General features: G+C 35.7%; 1 protein-coding gene across 1 annotated transcript in view; it reads right to left on the bottom strand.

Annotated features, from left to right (window-relative positions):
* LOC150083525 (uncharacterized) overlaps window positions 1-12,644 on the bottom strand; it is a 63,350-nt gene that overhangs the window by 35,000 nt on the left and 15,706 nt on the right. Inside the window, exon 5 of the mRNA XM_090377334.1 lies at window positions 6,189-6,294. Coding sequence (XP_090233460.1) covers window positions 6,189-6,294 — 106 coding nt within the window. The remainder of the gene's footprint in view (window positions 1-6,188; window positions 6,295-12,644) is intronic.

Genomic DNA, 12,644 nt, shown 5'->3' with positions numbered 1-12,644 from the left:
TAAAAACTGATATGTATTTCGTAGACTTGGCTGACCTCACTGGTGCCTATCGTTTCACCGCTTCTCGTATTCTGTCTTTCTACTTTGTGTTCACCATTACCACTGACAAATCTGAATTCCGCGCGTTACTTGTTAATGTTTGGAAATTTTCATACATCATTATTTTAATTTTCTGATCCAACTTGATCACTTTCCTTTTCTTGATAGATTTACTAGTACCACTGTCACTTATTCTCTTAGTAGGCACCATGATAACAGTCAAAATAAATTTTCTGAAAAGAACTTATTATTATTATTGCAATAAGTTTCACAGGGTTAAGACGAAAATTCACTATTATCATCCCACATGAGCTCACATTTTACTATAGCTCATTTCTGGAGGCCACTGCCATCAAACAATATAAACAATTTGCACTTTCCGAGTTATTGGGCTTTTCTGTTAGTGCAATCGGGTAGTAAACTCGATCCTGTTGCATTTGTGATAATACCGATAGCTAGAATTCTGTGGGTTTTTATGTTATTAGGGTGAAATGTGTCTCCTTCACTGAAATCTTCAGTCATATAAAAAAAAAATATATATAAATAACGTAACATAACTCCGAAGATACGTAAGTCAGGGATTTACTGTATCGAAAAATGCTCAGCAACCTATGTAAAAAGTATGGCGATAGATAAAAAACGAAAAAAAAACTTACCACGCACTACCCATGTGTCCAATATGATGCTTCCCTTTATTTTTTACGATATTGATTTTAAATCTAATAGCTTCTCTTTAATTTTTACAATGTTGCATATGGTTTGGTGACCAACATTATAATGGTTCATTAGAGATTTAACGGAGGCACAGTTTTCAAACTTTTGAATAATTTCAAGTTTTTGTTTAATTGAAAGCACAACTCTTGCATTTGCCCATCATTTTAGCAATTTCTAAACAAAAAAAAAAAAAATAATAATAATAAAAATTCCGATATCCCTGACATAAATAACGAAACAAAATTTGTCCTTTTGCATTGACGGAACACAACAATCGACGTGACACACTAAAACAAACTAAACATTTGGTCTCTTTTTTTTCTTTTTCGAGCGGCAGATGTGAAGACAGCAGGGGTTGCAAGATAATAGGTACACTAATCTCCCAATGATAACTTATAATGGCGCTTCTTGTTGCTTATTTACGACTTGCAAAATATCTGTTTATACTTATTCTAGTTATTACTTAAATTTTATGATTTCAGGTTGCTTTTTTTTTTCTTTTTAATTTGGAGTTTTTAAGTGTTCCAGTTAATCTGCTTCCCGGTTAATCCGATCCTGGTAAATTGAGAGTCTGCTGTATTTTACTCATTTTTAGGGAATAAAGCACAATCACAAAATGAGGGGGGCACACTTGATACACAAACAAAGTCGGCACATGTAACAACTGAATAAACACCACCGTAAAGGCAGACACACACTATTAACACCTCACTAGCTCACATTTTACTAAAGCACATTTCTGGAGATCATTACCATAAAACAATATAAAAACAATTTCCAGTTGGATTTCCACTGGTGGAATCTGTTATAAACTGGTAGTAAACTCAATCTAATTGCATTTGCGATAATACCGATAGCAGGATTCGTGTCGGTTTTTACGTTATTATGGTGAAATGTGTTTCCCCTTCACTGATATAAAAAACAAAAATACATTTTTAGAATCTTCTCTTCATTCCTATCATGTTGTATTCAGTTGGGGTGATTCTGCATTGGACTGCCATTTCTTGTAAACACAAAGGCAAATTGTGCATAAGCGAATTTGGTTCGTGTTATATATGATATCGTCCCCCTATTTATAAATCATGTATGATCGAATTAGCGTAGTGTAAACATGTGTTATATGAGGACTGACTGTACTTGGATTTCAAGAAAGCTTTTGATACTGTTGCAAATGGAAGACTGCTGTACAAATTGGAGTGGTATGGCATTAAGGGCAAGTTGCTACAATGGATAAAGGGATGGTTGAGTGGGAAATGGCAGAGAGTGGTAATAAATGGACACTGCTGCTCTACGTGGACTAATGTTATTAGCGGAGTCCCCCAGGGTTCAGTGCTGGGCCCATTGTTGTTTTGTGTATTTATCAATGATATCGATGAAGGTATATCAGGCTTAATGTCCAAGTTTACAGATGATACAAAGGTTGGCAGGGTTGTTAATGACAGTAAAGACAACTGGATCTAGATAAGTTGGGTAAATGGGCTGAGAAGTGGCAACTGAAGTTTAACATTGACAAATGCAAAGTACTGCACATTGGTAGCAGTAACCCAAGAGAAACAAACCAACTGTGTCTTACTACATTCGGGGAAGTGGAGAGTGAAGACCTGGGGGTAATTGTGCAGTCATATATGAAGTTTGCTGAGCAGTGCAGACGAGCTGCCAGAGCAGGTCATGGAATCTTGTCAATGATATATAGGAATTCTGCTAGCAGGGACAAGGAGGTGATTATCTCGTACAAGGCAATGGTCAGGTCACACCTTGAATACTGTGTAAAGGTCTGGAGGCCTCAATTTAGGAAGATGCAGAGATGCTAGAAGGGAAACAAGATTGGTGAGGGGAACAAAGCAGTTCTCTTACCAAGATAGGCTTAAGTTCTGCAAATTGCAGCACCTGGAGACTAGGCACATGCGTGGTGATCTGATTGAGGTGTATAAGGCCTTGAACAGGTTGAACAAGCTCAATGTTGATGAGATTCTTCCTCTTGCTCAGATTAAGAACCTGAGGGGGCATAGATTCAAACTGAGGAAAGACAGTTGTAGAATAGATGTGCAGAAATTTGCCTTTAGCCAGTGGGTAGTTGATTTCTAGAACAGGCTTCCATCTCTTGTTGCGGAAGTTGATAGCTTAAATAAATTTAAGGCTGGGCTGGACAAGCATTTGGAGTGAATAGGTGAGTGAAATGGGAGGGGTTTTTTTGGGCTGATGATGCATAAGCTTGCTTTCTTGCATCATATGCCTCTGCTAATGCTAATATTATCTGGCATTCCACAAGGTGATACTCTTACCGCACCTCTGTTCTCCATTCTTCGGCTTTTTGAAAACCCCCCAATTTTCTAAGTTGATGATGTAAACATCTTGTTGAACCCCCCCCCCTGATTCCGCCCTTATTTCATAAAATTTACTCTCCATAACCATTAAAGAATTCATGCCTTCTTTAATTGTTTCAATAAATCCTTCTAAATCTGAGCATTTTGCAAATTTATTTCAAAAAGAGGCCTTATAACATTACTGTCTCCTTGGATGGTACCCTCATTAGTATAGTTTAAACTCACGAAGACCATGGAGTTCTCTTTGACTCCAAATTTAATTTTGCTCGTCATGTTAATTATCTCTTGACAAAATTTACAAAAGCCAGTTGAATATTAAAAGAACATTTGCTACATGTTACCTCTGTCCAGTTAATCATTAAATATTTTAATCTGATCGTAAAACCAACCATTTTATATGCCTCTCCAGTTTAGTCTGGAGTTTCCAAATCCAATTTAAAAAAAAAAAAAAAAAAAAAAACACACCTGTTCTCCATTGAATAAAGCACTTGACGACAAGTGCTTTATTCAATGGAGAAGAAACCACAAATTGATCTTTTTTCAAAGCCAACCTTGATAAAATCATCTCTAACACCTTTATAGCTGAACACTTAAACTACTTTCCATTTGAAGTTGAAATTCTGAAGTCAACTTCGTCCCTCCTTAATAAAAACTATAATTCAAAAGTTGATTGTCCTATTATTTGGGAAGTAAGTGGGTAACAAATTCCCTAAAGATCATGTAAATTCAAGCCTAAACTAATTTCTCTACTCAACAGACTTCATTGAATTAACATGAAAAAGAATTGCTAAAATGCACTCCACATAATCTAGCCTTAACATACAGAATCATTTATACTATCTCCCAAAAGCAATCACTTTGTCAATGTCAACTGTTAGACTACTACATGAGCTTTACTCTTATACTTTATTTTTATCCATTTGACTTATAAACTATTGTTTGACTTATAAATTATTGAAAACACTTGTTGTTTGTCATTACAGCATTATTAATTTTATACAGTAATACCCCGATTTACGCTACCCCGACTTACGCGAACTCGGAGTTACGCGGTTCTTGATTTTTTTTCGTTTGGCAACGCTGCCACCCACTATCTTCAAGGTCGTTTTTCATATGTTATCGATATACGGTGCGACGGCGGAGAATGAGAGCGAAAGATGAACAAAATTTAACTTTGTTGCTTTTATATTTTTTATATCAGTGAAGGGGAAACACATTTCACCATAATAACGTAAAAACCAACACAATTCCAGCTATCGGTATAATTGCAAATGCAATTAGATCGAGTTTACTACCAGTTTATAACAGATTTCACTAGCAGAAACGCAACTGGATTTTTATTGTTTTATGGTAGTAACCCCTAGAAATGTGAGGTGTTAATAGCGTACCTCTGCCTTTATGGTGTTGTTTATTCAGTTGCTACATGCGCACAGCTTTGTTTATGCGTATCAAGCGTGCCTCCTCATTTTGTAATTGTGCTTTATTCCCTAAAAATGAGTAAAATACTTAATTAAAAGGTGTGAAAAGGAAGCGTCCTGGTGAAGACACTGCAGATTCAGAGAGAAAAAGAAAAGCAATTATCGATAAACAGAGGCGGACTGGGTCAAAAATTCTTACCCGGGAAAATTTATAGTGGCCTCATACTATGGTTTATGGCCAAAATCACACTGGCCCACCGGGGTTTCCCCGGTAAGGCTTATGGCCAGTCCACCTCTGTCGATAGAGAAAAAATATGAAATTGTGAAACGCTTTGAGCGAAATGAAAGACCATGTGATATTGCACGTGCTACAGGCCTAAATGAAGCAACGGCGAAAAGCACATGACAATTGCAAACTTGACAGGTTGAAAATTGAAAAGGGCTCAATTGTAAAGGGCTTAAAAATTTTAGAAAACAGACTCCAACGAAGAACGCGCTATAGCTACAAAGCAAGGAATAAAAAAAAATATTAGCTTGCTACGAAGAAATTCTGCGTGAAAAAAAGACGCTGTGTCGTCCGACGAATTTGTTAGATTTTATGAAGCCATCGACATCGAAATAACTTTTTTACGTAACTCATTTGTTTTTTTTTAATACATATTTTGTATTAATATGTATAAAGAACTGCAATTTTATTAATATTTTTCTTCTAAACTAGTGTTTTTGTTAGTCCTTGGTCCCAATTAAGCAAAATTTATATGTATTTATTGCAAAGTTGTACCCCGACTTACGCGAATTCGACTTACGCGATTTTCGTCGGACCCACCTATCGCGTAACTTCGGGGTATTACTGTACTGATGTACATATTATTTTCATTATTTCCTTTGTTTCTGTTCCTTTTATTGTTAATTTAATGATATAAGCCCTTTTGCCTTCTCAGTGGTTTCAGAGTGTGCTATTTGTTACTGGTAATGGTACCCATCAAGTTATATTCATAACTTGCTCTGGAAACACATGGCTTATTTCGTACTCCAACCCAACTTGTTACAGCACTATTACTTGTATGGCTATGTGTACCTCTGTGTATCTGTATATTATTATTTTTTTTTTTTTACATCTTATTTCATTTCCTTACTCTTTCTTTATTCCTTTTCTGTTTATTCATTCTTTTATTTCCTTTTCTCTCCATTACTTTTATCACTAAACTCTATATATATCAATATATTGCTAAGACTTCAGAGTACAGGCTTAGCAATATATTGATATATATATATAGAGTTTAGTGATAAAAGTAATGGAGAGAAAAGGAAATAAAGGAATGAATAAACAGAAAAGGAATAAAGAAAGAGTAAGGAAATGAAATAAGACGTAAAAAAATAAATTGATTAAATAATGATATAAATAAACTGGAAAAGAATATTGTCGCATAATTTATGACCTTGGCATCTACTTCAGGGTGTCAACCATAAAGATTGCAGGAAAAGACTGCAATATTGTGCCTCTGTTTTGGACATAAAATTCATGTCAAAAAGTTAGGTCAAAATAATAGTAAATAAATAATGACAATTAGCAGTCATTTTAAATTAGGCTTCCTGAATTCGATACTGCACATTTAATACCTTCCTGAATTCAGTACTGCACATGCAAATGTAATTTAATGTAGAAAAATGTCTATAGTTAGATTACACATACCAGTTTTAAGAGAATTGACTTTCATTATTTTTTTAGGAAAACCTTTCACTAATTCTGTCTTCTTGTTCCTCTTGGGACTTTTGAATAATTCGATTTTACTGTTATCCTAAAATTTAGAGAAAAACAAATTTATATATAAAATGTCAAATGTTTTTCGCACTTATGTGGAATCTCATAAAACCAAATCACAAATTAAAAAAAAAAAAAAAATCACTAACTTCCCTTGAATACTACTTAAGAATAACATGCAAAGTAAGACAAAATGGGGACAACTTTACAAAGAGTTCAGCTTGCAGCAAAACTCTCACTGCTAAGGAAATATAAACTACAATATTGTTCCCTACGACCTTTCTGCCTTTAATGAAATAAATGCATGGATCCTATATAAGGATTTTATACATTCAAGCATACATCTAACAAGTTGAATAAATAGGACTGCAAGTAATATACTACATTTAATAGTAATGCAGTAAAATAAAATAGTAAAGAATGCTAGTGTTAGTCCTTTACTATGTTTTATATTATGTATATTATTATTTTGCTTTCATCATGAAATTTAATTTCTTTTGCACTAGCCTGTGAATTGCACACAATTTCATTTTCATTCATTTCATTTTCAGTTTCTGATTTTCACTTTCATTTCCAAATTGTAATTTGGTTCTCTGTTGGATCAACAATAATTGTCATGCATAGCAAATAACATTAACCTAATAAATTCATTCTTTTCAATAAAAAAAATAATAAATAAAATAAAATTTTAATTTAACACTTTTATGTAACTTACATTATTGCCTCCATAAAGATTATTACAGGAAAAGAGAGCGCACATATTGTTTTTTTTCTTTTTAATCTTGATGGCTGATCCTCAAACTACATAGGTTTGGCAGTATATAACAACATGCATGCCTATATAGTTAGTTCTTTGCTATATTTTATATTATGTATATTATAATTTTTCCTTGTGTACTCCACTTGGCATTTCATTCACTTATTTTAATCTTTATATTCTATGGATAATATTTTCATTATGGTCATATAGTTTAATTGCTTGCTTTCACAGTGGCTTTAATCCATAAATTTAGCATTAGCATTAGTAGAGGCATATGATGCAAGAAAGCAAGCTTATTCAGCATCAGCCAAAAAAAAAAAAAAAAAAAAACACAACCACTACTCCCATTTCACCCCTCCATTCGTTCGAAATACCTGTTCAGCTGAGCCTTAAATTTGTTTAGGCTATCAACTTCAACAACAAGTGATGGAAGTCTATTCCACAAACCAACTTCCCGCTGGCCAAAGGCAAATTTCCGCACATCTATCCGACATCCGTCCTTCCTCAATTTGAATTTATGCCCTCTCAGGTGATTATTCTGAGCAAGAGGAAGAATCCCATCGGCATTGAGCATGCTCAAGCTATTCAAAGCCTTATACACCTCTATCAGATCACCTCGCCGATGCCTAGTCTCCAGACTCTGTAATTTGCAAAACTTAAGCCTTTCTTCGTAAGAGCAACCCTTTGTTCCATTCACTAATCTTGTTGCCCTTCTCTGTACTCGTTCCAGTAGCTCTACATCCTTCTTGAAATGAGGCCTCCAGACCTGTATACAGTACTCAAGGTGTGGCCTCACCAATGCCTTATACAAGGGAATAATCATATCCCTGTCCCTGCTAGAAAAATTCCTGTATATCATTGACAAGACACCATGAGCTACTCTTGCAGCTCGTCTGCACTGCTCAGAGAACTTCATATCTGCCTGCACAATTACCCCCAGGTCCTTTTCATTCTCTACCACTGTCAGCGTAGTACCACAGAGTTGATACGGTGATCTGGGGTTACTGTTTCCCATATGTAGTACTTTACATTTGTCAATGTTAAACTTCATTTGCCACCTCTCAGCCCATCTGCTCAACCTTTCCAGATCCTGTTGCAGCAGCATAGTATCAGTAGTGTCCTTAACAACCCTGCCAACCTTGGTATCGTCTGCAAACTTGGACATTAAGCCTGATACACCATCATCAATATCATTTATAAATACAGAAAACAACAATGGACCCAACACTGAACCCTGAGGAACTCCACTAATAACATTAGTCCACGTTGAGCAGTGTCCATTGATTACCAATCTCTGTCTTCTGCCACTCAACCTTCCCTTTATCCATAGCAGCAATTTGCCTCCAATGCCACACTTCTCCAATTTGTGCAGCAGTCTTCCATGCGCAACAGTATCAAAAGCCTTTCTAAGATCCAAATATATAATATCAAAGTTATTCCCTGCATCCAGTTCTTTTGTGACTACATCATAGTATCCAATCAAATTGGTCAGACAAGACCTGCCCTTAACAAAACCATGCTGTGTCTGAGCTATAACTGAATTGTTGTCTAGATGATCCTGCAGTGCTTCTTTAACCAGTGCCTCCATTAATTTTCCTGGAACCGAAGTTAAACTAACAGGTCTATAATTACTTGTGTCAGCCTTTGATCCTCCTTTGTGAATTGGGGTTACATTTGCACATCTCCAGTCTATGGGTACCTCCCCTGAGTCCAAAGAAGCTCTCATAATTATGGCTAGGGGTTTGCTTACTTCCTACTTCCTTTGCTGCCTCCTTTAATATAACTGGATAGATCCCATACACCCCGGGTGCCTTTTTTATGTTTATCCTCAACAATTTCTCCTTCACTTTCCTCTCAGTTATTAGAAAATCAATTAGATCACTGCCGATGTTTACTTCACCTACGACATTCCCCTTCCAGAATAACTCCTCATGTGTGAATGTAGATGCAAAATACTTGTTTAGATTGTTAGCCACCAGAGCAGGATCCTCAACTGTTGAACCATCAACATCCAGTGGACCAATCAGATTCATCCCTTTCCTTCTTGAGTTTAAATAGGTAAAGAACTCTTTTCTGTTTTTCTTTGCATCCTTTGCCAAGGATTTCTTATAATCTGCCTTTGCCTGCCTAATCTCCTTTGTGACTTGGTTACAGACCAACTTATATCTATCATAAGCTTCCATGTCACCCATTAATTTGTATGTATCCCATGCATTTTTCTTCTCTGCCGTATGTCTCATTAGTTCATCTAACAACCATTTAGGCCTGAACCTTGAACAATATTTCTTGGTTGGTATGTAAAGCCTGGTAGCTTCCAAGAGTAGTTCCTTGAATGCTTCCCATTTTGAATTTGCTGTTGGTAACATCATCAGTTGGTCCCACTGTATAGAATTTAAATACTGTCTCAGACCATCATAGTCGCCTTTACGAAAGCAAAAACCCTTCCCTTTACCTCTGATGGTAGTTACCTCCTTGAGTAAATCCCACTTCAGCACACTGTGATCACTGCCACCTAGTGGTTCCTTTATCTGCAGATTCTTAATGCATGAAGAATCACTACTGATAATCAGATCAAGAGTATTACTCCCTCTAGTTGCCTCCCGAACATGCTGGTGTAGAAAACAATCCTCCAATAAATCCACAAAAGCCTTGCTAGTGTGTGGGTGACCAACCCACAAATTCCAGTCAATATCTGGGAAATTAAAATTCCCCATTATAAGACTCTCTGATTTACTGGCCCATTCTATTTCCCTGTACAGTATCTTATCATACTCATCAGAGTCATTAGGCCTATAGCACACTCCTACTCTCAATTTTGATTTACCTATGCTTATGTCACACCAAACTGACTCGACACTGCCCTGTCCATCGATGTCGACTGGCTTCACTTCCTTGAATTTTGTGTGTTTCTTAACTAATAGCATAACCCCTCCTCCCTTCCTATCCTGTCTATCCTTTCTGTAGACGTTGTACTCCCCAAATTCCAGTTCTGCATTCCTTATATCTGTGTGACACCACGTCTCTGATATCCCAACAATATCTGCCTTTGATGTTTTGAGCAATACCTCAAATTCATAAAATTTATTTACTAAACTCCTAGCATTGGTGTACACGCAAGTATACATGCACCTGTTTCTATTCTTAGCTACCCTAACACAACCCATGTGGTTACTTGTACCGCAATGACTTCCAGCAGTCTCTGAAATATCCTGCATCTTGTTTTTCAGGCTTCTGCTCATTCCAATAGAAGCAGTGCAAGAATCTCTTTCACCTCTGCCAGTGGCTACTGTTAATCTATTAGTCTTTGTCTCCCCCAAAGCTAGCAGTTTTCCGACCCACCTAACACTGCCTCGATAGCATCAGCAAATATTCTTGCACCCTTTCTATTTAAGTATATCCCATCCCTGTAGAAGCAATCTCTCCTATTAACAAGTACAGTCCAGGCTGAAAAAAATTCTACCCCTTGAGCCTTGCACAATCTTTCCAGGGCTGAATTGATCAACAAGGCTCTCATCATATACTCCCTCCTATCGTGTCTGGGCAGAATTACTGACACTTTCCAATTCAACCCTACTTCACGGCTTTTTTTCATCAGTGACCTGTACTTGTTAAGTAATTCCGCTGGTCTCCTACTCTTAATATCATTAGTGCCAACATGTACAACTATATCACCTTTTGTGCCCTTAAATTTGCAAAAATTACTATGGTAAGATAGGATAATACGTAAATTATTATTAGAGTTGTGTTTGGGTGGATTTTTAATATTATTTTGGATGGTGAAAATGGTTTGTTGAATTAATTGAGTGGGATACCTTCTAGATATGAATTTTGTTGTAAGATATTGAAGTTCATAGTTAAGATCGTTTTGTGTAGAACTGTATTTTATAGCATTGTAAATCTGATTATAAAGAACCACCCCCTTAACATAAAAAAAGCCGTTCTTTATAATCAGATTATAAAGCTCTGATTCTGGTTCTGGTTATAAAGAACCACCCCCCTTAACATAAAAAAAGCCGTTCTTTATAATCAGATTTACAATGCTATAAAATACAGTTCTACACAAAATGATCTTAACTATGAACTTCAATATCTTACAACAAAATTCATATCTAGAAGGTATCCCACTCAATGCATTCAACAAACCACTTTCACCGTCCAAAATAATATTAACAATCCACCCAAACACAACTCAAATAATAATTTACGTATTATCCTACCTTACCATAGTAATTTTTGCAATCAGTTTCGCCGCATATTCAAAAGGTACTGACATCACCCTCACATTCTCAACTTATACTAAACTTGGCTCATTATTTAATTCATACAAAGACGCACAAAAATATCACATCAGCAATATGAACAATATTATTTATCTAATAAAATGTCAACCTAACTGCAATGCATGTTACATTGGTAGCACAACTTCAAAATATGGTTCCATCAAACACACGCACGTACTACAACAGCTTTAGGACAGGTCAAACCAACACAGAACTAGCATCACATGTTCAATTTCACAACCACACCCCCTAAGTAGACTCAGCCATTCCCATTATCAAATTAAAATCCAGTTTTAAAATTTTCCAATATGAAGCCCTAGTTATAGAATGGTTCCACCGCCATTCCAATCTTCAAGTATTAAATACCAAACTACCTTACAACATCGCACCGGCTTGGACTTTCATGCACCTGAGATTTTCACATGTAACCAGGAGCATCACGGGAACTTAGCTTTCTTAAATACACGTGTTTACTCTCAACCCATCATTGCCAACTGAAGACGAGGATAACGAAAGCCACTTGTTATGGCTATTGGCCTCCAGCGTTAACCATTTATTTTCAACTTTAATATTGACAACCAAGGACGAAGACGTGCACTTCCACTTCCTTGCGCATATTTAACTTCTGTTTTTTAAAACCCCAACTTACTTACTCCCAATTTAAATTAAAATTATCATCCACCCTATTCAAACATCAATTGCAGATTATAAAAAAAGGCGAGTACCATAATAAATTAAGCTATGCTATCATATTAAGTCAATTATAAATGGTATTTTAAGAAATCTACAATTATCGAATTGTCTTATAGTGATACCTCATAAATTATATTTTCAAAGATAGGCAGAAATAAGATAAAGTAGAAAACATAAAATATAAAATTACATATTAAGAACAATAAAATCACGTATAAAGATATCTGATAGAAGAGAAATTCCCAAACCTTTTTTTTTATTGGATACAATTTATCACAAAAAATACAATTATTCTTGAACCACCAAAATAATTTTTGTAATTAGGTAAATTCTATTCTACTTATTTTTGACCTGTGTACTACTAGTACACAGCAGTGGTGCTTACTGCTGTTACTGATATGCATATACCACAAGTTGGGAACTGCACGAGAGCTCACATCCTTAAATTTCAGAAAATTACAAGGTTACTAATTTTTCCAAAATGGAAAGCTTTAATCACCTAAATTTTCCAAACACCCTGCCAATTTGTATTTGCTCATGTGACATCGGGGAAATTCCCCCTCTCCCTTGTCTCTGAATGAAATTTATAACTGTGCCATTATTATCTCAGCTAATAATGACTGTTGCAAAGTATTTAATTAAAAACTAATTTTC

This window comes from Mastigoproctus giganteus, chromosome 7 (assembly GCF_048544385.1).
Source record: "Mastigoproctus giganteus isolate SK-2022 chromosome 7, ASM4854438v1, whole genome shotgun sequence".
NCBI lineage: Eukaryota > Metazoa > Arthropoda > Arachnida > Uropygi > Thelyphonidae > Mastigoproctus > Mastigoproctus giganteus.
The sequence above is the reverse complement of the archived record's forward strand: the minus strand, read 5'-3'. Positions and strand labels throughout refer to the sequence as shown.